Source organism: Melozone crissalis, unplaced genomic scaffold, assembly GCF_028551555.1.
Source record: "Melozone crissalis strain CALT ecotype California unplaced genomic scaffold, PUWL_Pcris_2 ptg000029l_1, whole genome shotgun sequence".
Classification (NCBI taxonomy): Eukaryota; Metazoa; Chordata; class Aves; order Passeriformes; family Passerellidae; genus Melozone; species Melozone crissalis.
In genome coordinates, this window is record NW_026535807.1 from 10,970,839 (window position 1) to 10,987,131 (window position 16,293).

Consider the following 16,293-nt stretch of genomic DNA (forward strand, 5'->3'; position numbering starts at 1 on the left):
TTGAAACTGCATGCCAGACAGCTCAGACAACAGGAGTCCCTTTTCCAGCAGGGAAGAGGTTAATAAGAAGTTCCAGGAAGTCTTTAAAAGAACTGCTCCCCACATGCACATAAGCATTTTCAACACACTGAGCCATAAAACTTACACAGACCAGCAGCAGTCTGGGGATCTGAACTGCAATGTAGGGGAAGGACACTGCCAGAGATACACACCCACCTCCCACTGCAGCACACCAGCCAGCTTGGTTCTAGCACACCTAAGGTGTTTGAGTTTCCAGTCACTAAATTCTGACAGCTCAGACTCATCATAGGCCACTGCTCTGCCTCAAGCACCTGAATGTCTCTGGAGCCTTCATCTGCAGAGTCACTCACCTTCCTCCTTCACAGCACTCTCCGAGCCCCTGCCAAAGCCATGAAGCAGGGTGCAGATGGAAAACACACCTACCTGACAGGTTTTTCTCCTGAAACTCAGCCCTGATTCAGTGCTGTTACTTAGATTTTCCTGTGAGCTCAAATGCACAGCACTACAGCCCCCAGAGACTGCTTCACAGCTCCTTCAGCTCAGCTAGACAGCAGCACTGTTTGTCCTTCTGTCTCCCTATTGTTCAGTCACTTCACATTCATGCTGTGGGCTACCAGCCTTCCCCAAATGTTCTCTGGGCACAGAGAACACTTCATACCTCTTTTTCCCCATACACTGAGAACACTCCTTTTAACCACTAGCAACTCCAACTCCCAATTTTCAACAGTGTCAGCTGAAACCAAGGGTGAGCCCCAGTGACCAGCTTCCCTCATCAGACACTATCACCACCTGTGCTGTTGCATTCTGGCAAGATGCAGGCAGCCATGCTGTTTAGCCCAGGAAGATCATCTTTGGTTTCAACCACCAAAATCTTTCTAAATATGTACAATACAGCAGTCAAACCATCCCTAAACACCATTGCTCTAAGTGAGAAACAAGTGCTTTCAGCCACTGAAAAGAAAGGTGCCAGCCAGGGTCATCTTCTGGGTCATATTCACATCTGGAACATGGAGGATCAGGAAAGTTCAGTGTTTAAAGGTTTATGAACAAAACCACTCTACAATGTTCTCATGTAGCAACAGAAAGTGTTCTTCCCAAAAGGGTTTGGGGTGCCAACTTAGTTCCACAATAGGTGTTGGAAATCCTAAGGACAAGAGGAAAGCCACAGCAGGTAGCCAAGGACAGATTTCCAGTGATCATCCTAAGGGCTGTGGTATCAGGAAGTTTGGAAGGAAAGAAGTGAGGCCTCATGTGATTGAGATGCCCTGCCTCAGGCATTGATGGATTTCCAGCGGTCACTGTCTATGCTGTTGATGCTGCCCACGTGGTATGGCATAGAGGCCACATCATCCAGATAGGCTGTGGTGTCAATCTGAGTGCTTGAGTAGAACCCAGCATCCATCCCTTCCTTCTTGGCAACAGCATATGGGTGGGGTAGGTGCACATCCACATCCTCAGGTTCATCCACCTGACACTTGTAGGAGAAAAGGATCTTCGGTTCAGACCTGGAGAGATGAAAGATTTAAGATGCATGTTTTACCAACGGGGTATCACAGCTACCTATCCTTAACTGAAACTCATCAGTGTTAAGAAGTTGTGCATTTAGACCTCAAACACTCTTTAAATGAGCTTTTGCTGGCACAAAAATGAGTCAGAACAGGAGTACACTTCAAGTTGTACCTGTGCACCTCATGAAAACCAAAATACAAACACCTGTAGATCAGTAGTTTTCATCTTTAACTCCAGACAATGTTCCCTTCTAATTTCAAAGGGATGCAGAGGTATATTTAATATTATATTTTAAAAACACGTTATCTTCTTATTTTGAAGCCTGCTGTTTCTCGCTAATGACCAACAAATACTAAAGCCCACACTAAACCACTCGTTTTCCCACCAAGGTGCAGTTCCTGTGAGTGGCCACACGGCGGCGACCCCGGCCTGAGAATCGACCTTCCCAGGGCTCCTCACTAGCGAGCTCTGGGCCCACGGCAGAGCCCTCGGCTGAAGAGTTACTGAGCTCCCTCATCCTTTCCACAAATTTACCCCAAAACCCACCCAGAAGGCCATTTAAGCTCCCAGGACTCAATTCCTCATTAAGCATTTAGCTATTAACTTCAGCAGAAAAACTTTGTACTACAAATGATGCTGATGCTGAAGAAGTGATCCTCTGAAATGTGTGAGGAATCCAGCATCAGCTCTGCACACAAAGGGGCCCTGCACAGAAGTGAGCAGCCACGAGTCACAGAAATTCTGCAAGGGCAGAAATTAAGACTGGGTCTCTAACTGGTGTTGTAGTTGTAGATGGAGAGAACCTGAGCACAAAACACTTAAATGACAAAATATATCCCTCTAAACTCCTGTTCCTGGCTACTCACCCAAAGAAGCCTTTCAGGAATGCCACATAGATGAGAGGTGCAAAGAAGCTGAAGTAAAGGAATGTGGTAGCATCAACACAGCTGTCAAGAACAAAAGGGAACATGAAGGGATTTAGCACTCAAGCACAATACAGCTGGGTAACACCCCTCACATCCTCCCAAAGAATCCAATTTCCCTCCAAAGCGTTCAGAGATCAAGGAAAATCGTGCTAAACAAATTTAAACTGATGCAAAGTTACAGTCATTGTCATCAACACGTGTCACTGCTCCTAGACACTCAGGGGAACTGTGCCAAAACCCAAGGTCTGACCAAGAGCAGTCTCAGTACTCCCAATTTTGACTCACAGATGTGACACTGATCCCTGCAGAATGAGACTCCAGGTATAAGGGTGTCTCCATATTTCTAACAAACAGACAATTTCCTCTCTTATTACCTACTAATTACCAGTCATCAGTGGATTCACACTACTACTCTCACTCACCACCTCAAGACAACTGCAGCACACACAGCTCCACAACCTCTCCCCTGGGGAGTTTCCTGATTATTTAGAGGTCTCTTTTGGCACAAACCAGAACCACCAGAAGGTTTATTCCTTCTCAGGAACACAGCATAGGTTTGTTTTCTTGGGAGAGGCAGTGTTAAAGGACACTCAAATACAACACAAGAGCCAGGGCTGCAGATCTCCTCCCCCACTGTACATACCACAGTCCTTCTATGATATCCACACAGAGGAGGGCACTGCCCAGGCCCTGCACCAGGTTCAGCAGTGCCAGAATGCCAGCATAAATGTAAAAACTCTTCCTGGCTGTGGGAAAGACATGGACACACGTGAAGCTCAACCTCAAACACCAGACCCATGGAAATCTGTTTGATGGAGATGCCAAATCCAACAGAAGCTTCTCACCACCTTGCCTCTAAGAACTTCTGAAGAATTGAGATTTATTTTTTATTTTACCACCATGCTGGCAGGACTGATGGTGGTAAAATGGACTAAACCAGACCCTCCTGCATGTGTATATGCACACACAAGATGGGTTTTGAGAGCAATGTTACAGCAATACATGCAAAGATTTAATTTGCAAGCATCTGGAACCAGTGTCAGTCACATAACTGACTGCAAGGAAAACTGAACAAAACCAACCCAGCTGAACCAGAAGCTGTGCCCTTCCAATGTACAGCACTAATAAAACTGCTCAGGAGACCTCAACAGGAGCAGCAGGGTATGCTGGACACCAGGCAGATCACAGGACCTGTGACATGTGACATCCATATCCCCTCCCTCAGGATACCCACACAGCAATGTCAACACTAGTTAGAGAAGACTTAATAACAATAATAAGCTTAATAAGAGGTTACAAACACCTTAATAACAGCTTCTCTCTATTCAAGAGCTACAGATATTCTGCAACAACAGCAAAAACCAAACAAACAGAAGCATTTACTTACAAAAGTAAAAGCTCAGATAAAAATTGTTGAGCATCTCCCACTTAGCCTTCCCTTCCCAGGAGATGACTAGCACACACACTTTAACATCATGTGTGCATTTCAAAGGAAGCTGCTATTAAGAAGCCATTTCTTAAGGCTCTCAGAAGATTATACATTACATTATACCTGTATCATTATCTGAGCAGTAGGTCTTGTTTTAATGTAATTGTTTAGCTACTAAAGTAGCAGTATAACTGCTCTTACTCTGCTCTCCAAAAGACACAACATACTAATTTTTCTAGGGATAAGTCCTTTGCCTTGTTATCTAAACTCTGAGATGTGGAATGCACCTGCAGCACAAACACACACAGGAACCTTCTACTCCCATCTATGCTTTATCCTGATGCTATGGAAAACACTACAGTTACCTACAGGGCAAAGAAATCCGGTCTTTCAGAGGAGTTTTTGGCAGAATCACCACCAAGGAATAGACCTGTTGAGACAAAGAACCAACAGTTCCATGGTTGCTTGTCAACTCAACTCAACCATCTTTGCAGGGATGGTGTGTGGTATTATGCACTCCCTACATGTCTCAGGGCAGAGGCACAAACCCTTAACATTAAACACACTACAGAATGAAGGCCCCACAACTCCCCCCATCAGCACAAAACAGCTGAGAAACACAGGAGGGAGGAACATCTGAGCACAGCTGGAATACAGCTTCAGCACTCCCACTGCACCTTTATTGCTTCAGCTTCCCCACCACATGAGAAGCATCACTATTGTGCTGCAGGAGGGGGATTAGGGCATTATTGTACTCAGATCATCCTCCTTGCTCCAATTAGAAAATACAAAGAAGTTACCAGAGTGTGAAACATATTCCCAGTACTTACCAGGAAGAAGAAACAGGAGCTGGCAAGCCAAAAGTGTCTCCCACCATGGCCATAGATATTGAAGTCTTCTGCTGAGAGGTGGGCATCAGGGTACAGGATTTCCAGGGTGCCCTAGGAGAGAAGTGGCACCAATATGACTCTGTTACAAGCAGTATCCTCACTTAAATGCATATTTGGACAAGGGACACTATGCTTAAAGAAGTTCAGAAAGCAGCTGGCTTGCCCCTCACCCCCAACCCAACCAAGCCCTGCCCTGCTTAGACCAAGTTACACTCACACAGAAGAGGAAGAAACTAAAGACAAGAAGTGAGGAGAGAAGGAGTGACAGGAATCTACATCTGAAGGAACCTGGCACCAGTGACATTACAGAAGAGAGACTGAGGTGGACAGAGGATGCAAGCACTTTTCTGTCTAAAGCAGACCAAGAGCTTCATTTCCATTTTAAAGTAGACCTTTCTGCTGAAACATCCAGAATATAATTAGCTTGGGAAAGGACACTGTCTTGTTTAGGAGCTACTCATACAGACAGTGGAGAGCAAAGTGCTTGTAAGCACTACTGAACCCAGATATAGCTCCAACACTTGATATTTTATGAGGCTCCTCCAGCTTTATCATGTGGTAATGATCAGCTCACTGCCTCTGCAGCCAAGAGCCTGGTCCCAGAACAAAGCTCTGTGTGTTATTCTGGCGCTGCCCTGAATACAGAGACATGGGCTGACCACTGACATGCTGAGGAGGAGAATGAACCCAGACACAGATTGCATTGTTCAGGGACATGAAGACATGCCTAATAAACTGAGCCAGCAAGCCAGCTGCTCATCTGAAGAGAAGCAGGAGCTCTCAGCTCTCAAAGACTCAGCAGACAATGGCACTGCACTGCCCTTACTTGGCAAGCACATGGTTTTCATGGCCCTTGAGGCCAGAACCAGAACTTGTGGCTCAGGTGTGGAAAACCTCACTCTTGATCCCAGATTCACTAAACAATGCAATCCACCCAAACAATTTCTTCACCTTACCTGAGCTATTTATGCAGCAAAGAAGACAAGCAGATACTATCTGCTTATACACTGCCACAAGCATTCAGTTTTCCTCCAAAACCTCAGTTAAAGAGCAAAGCTGCCACTTTCAGAGAGGAGTCACACACTTAACTGCTTAACTTCAAGCAAAGTTCCTTCTTTTGCAAATTCTGCTTCAGTGTACTCACCTGGGTGACAGAATATGCCAGAGACAGCACAGTGGTGATTGCCAGCACACGTTTCACACTCGACTTGCTCTCCAGGTGACCTGCAATTATGGGGAATGGAAGTGACTCAGGATGCAATCCCAGCACTGGTTAAAAACAGTTCCTTTCAGAAGCAATAAAAGAAAACACTTTTATTGCCAGAAGCCTTCAAGGAAAGGTTAAAGCTCACTAAACCCTGTCTGGAGAGTGGAGCCTTTCACAGGCAAAAATCCTATTTACAAAACAACAAATGTTAACTTGCTTTCCTCCTGTCCACAGTAAGAGAAAACAACTAAGTCCTTCTGCAGAAAAGAAAAAAAAAAAGTAATTACTCCAGCATCAAGTACACTGAGATATTATAAAGCTGCTTCTCAGAAAGAAGAGTTGATGGGAGGCTGGAGTAGAGAAATCTGTACTGGAATATACTGAAGTAGGCAATTTCCAGAAGCTCCTTCTAATTGAAATTATTCTATGAGCCCTCAAAAGATGAAAAATGCAGTGCTCACATATCCCACTGACATGTGCAACAGAGACACCCACCCTTTCCTCTACCTCTGATCCACAGGGAGAGGCATTTTCACTTATATAACTGAAAAACTGAAGATAAAGCATTTGAATGCAATCAGGATGGATCAAACCAATTAAGGATGGAATGAAGGGGATAGAAAGGTCCCCAACAGGACTATCTTAAATAAAATGAGCTTGAAGCAAAGATCAGACTGTTGATCTTGGCAGAAAAATCTTACCTAAGCTGTATACTCCATCATATGAGTGCAGGACAAACCAAGCACATATAACCCCTTAAATCACACAAACCATAGATCTCTAAGTATAATGAGGCCTTCAGCCACTTCTAACTAAATCTCCACAATTTACCCTTTGTATTTATTCTATAGCTCTTCACTTTATAGCATCAGCATCACCATAAACTTACAAAAGCAACCTCTGTGGAAGAAAAGGCAACAGGAAATAATCAAAGCACTCCTGACACATACCAAAGGCAAGGCCTAGGATCACCACACTCAGTTCAATCGCCAGAAGGAAGAACCTTGTGATCTCCCACAGGATCTGAGAGATAATAGAGACCAGATAAACATGATTAGATGAAGCCAGGAATCAGTTTGAAGTTAATAAAGCAAAACTCCAGGGGATGGCAGCCTCTGAATGCCTGGTCATTTTCACAAACCCTTCTCATGTTTTGTAGGGTACTGATCACATGCTTGTTCCAGGCTTGTGGAACAGAACAGTTGTGTGAGAAGGAGCAATAGCAGCTCTGCAGAGAGGAAGTGGCCATGGTTTGCCCCAGTTGAGGATTTGTCACTTGTTTCAGATGTGTTCTTGCTGCTGTGCTCCCAAAGAGCACAAGCCCATGATGACCTCAAAAGTAAAATACTAAACAAGGCCAGTTTTCAAAGCAGTAGATCTGCCTGAACAAACTCTGTATTCTGCCCTCTTCCAAAGCCACTGGTCCTTACATCTAAAGCATATTCAAGTAAAAAGCACCCCCTGTTCCAGCCTGTCCGTTGCAACCTCATGTTTTATTTGATGAAACAAGACCTATAAAAAGCAGGTAAGAATTTTTCAGGGAGTCATGCAATAAATCAGTGCCAAACCTAGAACAAGCACCCAGATTCTGGCTTATTAACCCTTTACCTCTGAACACTGAATGGTACAGTCTTGAAGATAGATAATATTTTAAGAAGCATTGCATAAGACACTTCTAGTCCCAGCAAATACATAGTGAGTGCATATATATAAGAGAACACTAAGAAAACAGAATAGGGCATGTTTACAGAAAAAAATGTCAGAGTATGTCTTGCTACATCATTTCCCAGTTGCTGCACTTACAGCTCAAGCACTGCAGAGCTTTTTGTTTTAATTAATATTTTGCTACAAGTCAAATTAATGCAAAGGAACAGCACATGCAAAGATATTTTCTCATTGCTAAAGGTTCACCCTGTGCTCAGAGTGGTTGCAAGGACATTCAGGTGTCAGTCTCAAAGGGGAAGTTGGTTTTATTTGCATTCAATACAATACTTGAACATTTTCAAAGAGCCACTGGAATACTGCAAGAGTAACAAAGGCCAGGTCTTGCCTATCCATTAAAGGTATCTGAATGTTTACCTCTTGCAAAAGAGACTCATTTAATCAGTGTAACGGGAAACTTTTGCTGCCACTATTTGTGTGTCTATTTTAGGAAATCCATTGTTTTACCATCCTGGATGTTGTGATGATTTAGATCCAGCTATCAAAACAGGATTCCACAGTACACATACCTAAGAGTACTGCAAAAAAAGCACATTCTTCTTGTACACACGTAAGAGGGAAGCCAGAGCAGATTGCTGTGATAAGAAGTTTACAAAGCACAGCCTCTAAAGTCAGTGTTGCACCTACCTTGTCAGCAACCATGGCAGCATCAGAGGCACTCACAGTCATGGAGACAACAGCTCGGGCAATGCCAACTAAAGCCACCACAAATACCTGCAAAACAAGAGCAAAAATGAGCTCATGTCAAAAGGCACATATGCAGTAGTGATCAGAAACCCTTTTGGAACACCACTTTCAGGTCAGCTTTCCAGGCTAATAATGTGTACTAAGAATTTCCTGTAGCAGACTAGAGTTAATTTCCTGCAAAAGATTCCTCAGACACATTAGATAGGAGCAGTGCCTTGGAATTTGGGAAGGAACAATTGTCTCAGATTAAGCTCTGAAGAGTTCTTCACCCAATCTTTACAACAGTATCTTTAGTCTTCCCTTCATTCCACTGGGGCCGGGGAGGAGAAAAAGAAACAGACAGACAAAAACATTACAAAACCTCTGAATCACAAAACCAAATGGTTGGTATGTCTGACTAAACCAATCATATCAGATAACAGAAACCCTCAATACCAACTACCACACTGCACAACTGTGGCAAAACTAAACCTGCAGCTCTCTCACTCCGTACTGACAACGCTCAGGAATGCAGAGGAAAAGTCACCTGCAGCCACCAGCTTTAAAACATCTTGCCCTGCTGCAGAGTGCAACACAGAGATCCCCAACTCACTTCACATACCACTGAAGCATGACAGCTCAGTGAGGCTCAGCTTCCCTGTGCTGTCACAGCCACACTATGCAATTAAGAGCTCAGTTGGATGTATCTACACTCCATTTTGCAGACTTACACTCTAAGAAAGTGGAGTTTTCCAGAAAAATTCTCTAAATGTCAGGCTGATCCTAATGGTGAAGGTAGGAGACAGACAAACCTATCAGAGAACCAAGAGTCCAAGCTAATTCTAAGGTGGTTGCAGAATGGAAATGACCAAAAAGTGACCCACAGATGAGTTTCTCTCTTTTAGAGAAAAAAGGGACAGCAATGGCAACAGAGAATACAACAATTCCTCCTAGGGTGGAAAACCCCATGACAAAACACTGACAAAAAAGATGGGTCCCTGCAGATATATAATGGTGTTCTAGAGCTGCAACAGCTCACTGGAGAGGAACACACATCTTTTTGTTTCCTCTCTAAGCAGGTAGAGACTCTTCCCAATCTGTTACCTCCACATTAATCACCAACTCCACAGAAAGCATTCTTCTAGAACACGACAAACAGTCAATTTAAAGGAAGACCTCACAGAACACACTTCCATCCTCATTTCCCAATAACATACTCAAGAAATGAGTATGAAACTGAGTTAAAGCATTTTCCTCTAACACTGTGTACTGGATTTGGCTGGGATAGAGGAAATTTCCTTCACAGCAGCTGGTATGAGGCTGTGTTTAGGATTTTTATGCTCAAAACTGTGTTGATAACACAAATGTTTTCATTCCTGCTGCACTGCACTTACACAGAATGTAAGACATTTTTTGCCTCTCATCCCACCCCAGCAATGAGTTGGCTGGAGGTGCACAAGTTAAGAGGGGACAGCTGACCCCAGCTGGCCCAAGGAATATCTCATATGGCATCATGCTCAGCACATAAAGACAGGAAGAAGGAGGAAGGAAAAGACTTTCAGAGTAATGGTGCTTGTCTTCCCCAGTAACCATTACATGTGATGGAACCCTGCTTTCCTGGAAACAGCAAAACACCTGCCTGCCCATGGAAAGTGGTAAGTGAATGCCTTGCTTTGCTTTCTCTGTGTGCACAGCTTTTGCTTTGGCTTATTAAACTGTCTTTATCTCAACCCACAAGTTTTCTCGCTTTTATTCTTCTGATTCTCTCCCCTGTTCCAGTGAGGGGGAGTGAGAGAGCAGCTGTGTGGGGCTGAGTTGCCATCCAGAGCATAAAGTCAGTTCCCTTTCCTCCCTTTGGTTTATCAAGAGTTTTGTTTTGCAAAGCCTTTGGCACAAACCTCTACAGACCATGTGCATTACTGGAAACATGTAGGAAGGTTTAAATCCAGACTGGAAAGGGATGATAATATTTTTAAAAGGTTGAAACATTTGTGTGTATACCTGGTTATCCAAAACTGTGCAGAAGCCCAAAACCCCAACTCCTGGCTTGAAAGGGCCAGCAAAGATTCAGTTGAGGCTACTAGGGCAAGCCAGGATATCAAAAAGCTTCTGAATGGTATTTTTAAACAAATTCAGGTAGGTCCTTAGCTGCATTTATGATGTCCTGTAAGCAGTATCAAAGGGCACCACAGGACTGGTGAGAGGAGAACAGCAAGATCTTTGATGTTTGTGAACTGTAACTGTACTGAATATTCTGTTTCCACCTAAGGAATGATAAAGAATATCAAGTCAGGGCCACTTTGACATGATGTGAAGAAACTAACAGGGTTGGGTTTCTACATTCCCAGACTAACCAGAACTGTCACATAACCATTTTCCCTAGCAGATGACCAAGCTTTTTAACAATTTGACACAAATTATTCTCCTTTCACTACCTCAATGGAAAGCTGGGTTTGTGTCCCATGCTACTTACTTCAAGGAGCAAAGAAAGCATAAGATACATTCCAAGACATCAAATTAAGAAAAGAAGAAAAAAGGGAGAGGAAAAAGTGAAACCACCACAGGAGAACAAAATCCAGCAGATCTGGCCACAGAACCTACTAAAAGCTGAATTCCAACAGAAAAAATGCCTATTTCTTGCAGTAGACATTTCAACAGAAAGCAGATTCTATCCCTGCAAGAGCTGGTCTAGGCTCTCTCCACTAGTTCAGTGATATTGTTCATGAGTGGTAATAAAAATAGTAATAAATAATATTGCTCATGAGTGGTAATAAAAATCGCTCATTAGTCCAAAGGCCCAGAGTGGTACTCACTAGTATGTAGAATGTGGTGAAGATTGGGCTGGAAGTGACCCGGATTTTGGCCCTGGCAGAGGGCAGCTTCCAGAGGAGAAACATAAAGAAAAGCACATTGGGAACCAGGAGCAGAAGATCCCAGTAGCGGACTCTGCAAAAAGGAAATAAAAAAGGTTTTATCCCTGATCTTCAGCCTCTAGAAAGGAAAACACCAGCCCTGATCCCTTCTCAAGCAAACTGAGAAACAAACAAAGCTCTTTCCCTTGGTCTAGGGTCAGACCATTTCCTCCAGCTCACCTGGACTTCCCAATGTCTTCATAGAGCAGCAGCAGGCACTTGTGTGGCACCGTGATGTTGGTGTCGTTGGTCACGTGCGCTGTCATTGGGGACAGAGTTGTCACGTTATCCGGCGCCGTGACCAGCGCAGTCGAATGTGTGATGTTGTCAGACACAGAGAATGTCATCACAGACATCATGGACTGGAACATCCTGTCCTCCTTCTGGTCCAGATCAAACAGAGCAAGACAACCACAGCAGAGGAAAAAAAGCAATATTAAATCAGTTGTGAGTCACAGCTAAAAAAACACATCCTTGACATTAAGCCCCTGCACAACTGCTTCCTGCTTGCTACAGCCAATTATCACCATGTCAGAGACTGTATGACACAATGAAATGCCACCTGCCCCAAGTCTGCACAGCCATTAGGGTGGTCAGTACAAAGCCACACTTTGATATCAGAGTAACAAGCACCTTCAAATGGTGCTATGTGGATTAAATTTTGTCATTCTTGGAGCTTCAGCAGATTCCTAGAAGAAATCAAGGCTCAACAGCAATACATGGCATCATCAGATAGAGACAAAACCCCTACTTTACCAGGATATTTATTCTTGGTCCCAAGATCAAGAAGTGATAGCAATTTGATTTCATAGTGCAAAGAAAAGATGAAGGTCCCTCCTAAAACCCCATTGCTGTTACCAACTCTGAACTCTGAGAGCAGGGAGAGCCTCACATATGCCCGCCTAAAGGGACTGTACAGTCTTTACCTTTCAAACTCAACACTGGCAAAAACCAACATGCAGTTTTCTTTTTCTAACCCTCTGCAAGACACCAGAATGATTCTATTTTTGAGCAACTCTCTTCCCACCCTAAAGGAGAACCCTGACTGTTAAGGTACTTCAGCAGCTACAAGCTGAATACAAACACAGGGTCCAATCACCCCTCCTGACAATCCCCAAAAGAGAGATCACAGACAACCCACAGATGCAGAAATGATAAATCTCTGACAGCCAACATCTTAAAGATGCACACCGACAGGGACAGCACTTGAACAGTCTGTGTGTTATAGCTAATCCAGGATTTATTTTAATAAAATCTCCCTGTTTGACTGCAGCCCTGACTTGCGTGGTGCAAACTGACAGCCCCATGACAGGGCTCAGAAGGTATTTTCCCTTAGAGGTTCTGAGTGAGTCACAAGCTGGAAAGCAACAGCACAGCCCTGTGTCATCTGCTGAGCCTTCAGAGCTCAGTAGCACCTTCTCAGAGACTTGCTTGAGACTGTCAGTCATAGGCTCTTCTTTCTCTTTCTTCAGAGGCTGACACTCTTCCCAGGTTCTCTAAGGGGCAAGGGAATCATCCCATCCTCAGCCAACAAACCTTCCCTTTGATTCACCCCTGCTGACAGATATTCCCTGAGCTGGGATTGTCTTTTGTGACTGCTGTATGCAGTTCTGCACGAGAGGCATCACAGTAAATAAATACACAGATCTGGAAGGAGCAGCTTTGCACCAAGATGGCAAAGTCTGGGCCAAAAAATTCTAAGTAGAGGTTCCAGCAAACGACCTTCACATTCCAAATTCATCTCAGGAAATGTCCTCTCTTCCCTCCAGCTACTCATTTCTCTGAACTGCCAAGAGAGGAATTTTCTCTGGATTATTTTGCTCCACTCTCTTCCTCTGTAACACCACTACATGTCAGTAAAGGTGAGGTCAAGAACAGCCACATTTGCCAGCACAGAAAAATTTCTACATGATTTTTTAAAAAGCTGGAGAAAAGTTAAGAACAACCTCACACACCACAGGCAGAATAACATTATCAACTGTGAACCATCACAACCTCCTAGTAGCTCTTCTGGGACAAAGAATTCCATCTGCCTGCCACACTGAAAAGAGCTCAAGTATAAAGCTGTGAGAGATTTACATCAGCAAAGCAGCTTCTTATGAAAAGAGCAAGCAGGCTCCATTATTTTTCACCAGAAGCCACCACTATCACACAACAGTAGCTGCTGATAAGGAGAGGAGTTGGCCACATGGAACAGAAGTTCAGTCATGAGGTTTCAAAGGGCAAAGCAGAATCAAGCTCACCTCTCAGCCAGGCTGCTCACTACAGCCTGGTACTTGTATTCCTCCTCCCCACATAAAGTGTACACAAAGCAGAGCAACAGAACAGCCAATGTGATAAGAGAGGGCAGCCAAGGCCACCAGACAGCACTGTGGTCATGCTTTTCTAAAAGCTAAGGTCTACAGCACAGATGTTGAGAACTGGAACACTCCTGTCCAAATCAACAGCAAAAATCCCACAGCAGCAGGACCAGGAATTGAGGGAAAGGATCCAACTAGGGATCAGCAATGCTGCTCCTTTCAGCACACTGTCCTTGCCCTGTCTAGTCCTAAATAAGTCCAGTCAGCTGAGCATATCCAAGAGGTCACTCACCACACCCTGCCTCCATGGGACTGCCTGCTTCAGCCAGCCCAGCCCATCGGGGGTAAAATCTCCCCAGAGCCCCATGGAAAAAAAAACAGGGCCATTGTCATGGTCTCCCCTTTTCATCCAGCAGGCAGCTCTGTACACCAGAACACAAAATAAAATGTTCTCCTACACTCCAGATGAAGTCAGGCTGATTTGGTGAAGGCCAAGTCCTCAGTCTAGACCCTGCATTCAGACTAAGAACATGGGCATGATTCCTGGGCTGCAGTGACAGAGCACTGGGCAGGGCTCTGCTGCACCTTCAGGGAAATGTTATTGGTCCTTGAATCATGGCACTGTAATATCAGAGCTCAGTGAAATTCAGACTTCACATCACTGGCAAGTGTCTGTTCCTTCCAAGCCCACCTACAGAAAGATGAATTACAAACTGCACAAGTTGCACCTGTAATAAAAAAATCAAAACTTTTCTGTCTTTCTGCAAGCAGCATCAGAAAGTCTCTTAAGTACAGATCATGATAGACTGCTTCTTATGATACTGTATTTATGCAATAAAAACTGCACTGACCAGATCCCTGCTCAAATAATATACCTGCTACTTCAGTAACTTAAATGCTTAAAAATACCCCTGAACACTAAAAGTAAAAAAAACAAAAAAAAAACCAACCCAAAAAACCAACCCCACCAAAAAAAAAAAAAAAAATGGAGATTTGTTTGGTTTTTTTTTTTCTCTCTCTTCCTTTTTAAGAAATCGCTTCAACCCTCCCTTTTGGTCATAACAGTTGCATTTTTCATTTCACTGAGAATTTAAGACAGGGATTTTCCCTCAGTAATTGAGGCAGTCCCTTCCAGTTTCTCTCTCACATCTTGTTCTGAAGTAAGCTTAAAAATAAAGGAACTGCAACGAGGAAAAAGGAAAAATACCGAAAGCAGAAGTATAAACACTAAGCCTAAACCCTCAGAGACAGAGAACCATGGCCCAGAGGTGGATTACAGCAATACATATCCCGGGGTTTTTTCTGTTTTGGTTTTGATTCCTGTGGAAGGCGGGGGCACAACACGCAAGGAAAGTAGCAGTGAGCGGTCACTCGGTTCCAGCTGCCGAGGAGGCGCCGCCGGTCCCACAGGCACAGCCGAGCCCCACTGCAGTTCCAGCCCAGCCTGCAGCTGCCCAGGGCTGCCCCGGAGCTCCGGCCATGGGGCTCTAGGAGGCCCTCGGAGGCCCGCGGCCCCGCCGCCCCGCTCTGAGGAGCCGCAGTGTCGCTCTCTCCCTCCTTCTCCACTGCCCCCCTCCCGCGGCCCCGCTCCGCCCGTCCCCACCGGGCCCCGTTCGTACCCAGCCCCGCTCCCGCCGCCGTCGCTGCTCTGCTCAGTCCCGGGGTCCCGGCCCCGCCATCCCAGCCCCGGCCCTGCCGCTCCCCTCAGCCGGGGAGCGTCGCTGAAGAGAAGCCGGAGCGCAGCGCCGCGCAGCCAGGCGGAGACGCGGCCGCCACAGCCGGGGCTTATCGGCCGAGCCCAGGGGCGCTATTGAGAGACGGTCCCCGAGAGGTCCGCGGCTGGGCCAATCAGAGAGCGGGTGCTATCAAAGGGCCCGGCAGAAATAGCGGACCCAGCCAATAGAAAGGGTCGGGAGGCGGGACTAAGGGGGCGGGTCCGCCGCGCTTTAAAGGCGCCCCGTCCCCCACCCACCTGTGGGTCGCCAGCCGGGTGGGAGCCGTGGAGGCGGGCAGGGAGGGCGGTCTCGGTTCTGTTCTTTCCTGCCCGATCCCACCCCAGAACCAGCGCTCTACCATCCTGCACCCACCGTCACACTGCTCCCGGCAGCCAACACGGTACGGCTCCTCTGTACGGCCTCAGGATGCGAGGCTGGGCAGTTAATAATTGAGGGAGATCCGATAATAATTCCTGCAGGGGAGAATGATTAACAACCTGTGAGTTTGGCTTGTGAGGAGAGTTCGAAGCTGACTGAAGAAACTCGGCGTAGCTTGGACAGCAGCTGCTAAGGGGAAATGCAATCAATAATTAGCAGGATTTCAAGGTGCGAATACCAGACGGACAAGAGAGACGCTCAGTATCGTAAACAAGGAAGCAACTGTGACAAATGAGCCAAGATTTATTTAGGAAATTAAAGGAAATAACCAGCTAAGCACCAGCACGTTACTCTCAGCAGTAAGAGCTGACTGACAGAGAAGTTTCAAGGAGAATGGTTTTTATCTGAGTCATTGCAAGGACTGCAGGACACATTCTGGCATGGGTTTCCACCTGTGGCTGCAGGGTTTGCTTCTGTAGGAATGAAAGGCTTTTGCCACGCTGAAGTTTGCTGTACAGAGCCTACACCTCTTTAGAAGATCCCTACCTTGGTCAAGTTTGCAGGTTCTGCTCTAGCAAACACCATACACAGAAGGGTTCCAGGCCCTGCTCACACACA

The 16,293-nt window shown here is 45.4% G+C and overlaps 1 protein-coding gene across 1 annotated transcript; it reads right to left on the bottom strand.

Annotated features, from left to right (window-relative positions):
- Positions 1-675: 675 nt before the first annotated feature.
- Positions 676-15,371, bottom strand: TPRA1 (transmembrane protein adipocyte associated 1). Its single transcript, XM_054281135.1, has 11 exons — positions 15,202-15,371; positions 11,463-11,665; positions 11,184-11,316; positions 8,332-8,418; positions 6,933-7,005; positions 5,920-5,999; positions 4,716-4,826; positions 4,255-4,315; positions 3,100-3,202; positions 2,397-2,477; positions 676-1,526 (listed from the first exon to the last, which is right to left on the bottom strand). Exons 2-11 carry the CDS (start codon positions 11,651-11,653, stop codon positions 1,292-1,294), a joined length of 1,155 nt encoding a protein of 384 aa, XP_054137110.1. The 5' UTR covers positions 11,654-11,665; positions 15,202-15,371; the 3' UTR covers positions 676-1,291.
- Positions 15,372-16,293: the final 922 nt, after the last annotated feature.

Bases quoted from the DNA above. Each gene is read 5' to 3' on its own strand.
- TPRA1 (XM_054281135.1), bottom strand. From the start codon at position 11,653: ATGTTCCAGTCCATGATGTCTGTGATGACATTCTCTGTGTCTGACAAC. The intron at 11,317-11,462 runs GTGAGCTGGAGG...TCCTTTTTGCAG, and splicing joins GAAGACATTGGGAAGTCCAG to AGTCCGCTACTGGGATCTTC. The intron at 4,316-4,715 runs GTAAGTACTGGG...TTGTCTCAACAG, and splicing joins GCTCCTGTTTCTTCTTCCTG to GTCTATTCCTTGGTGGTGAT.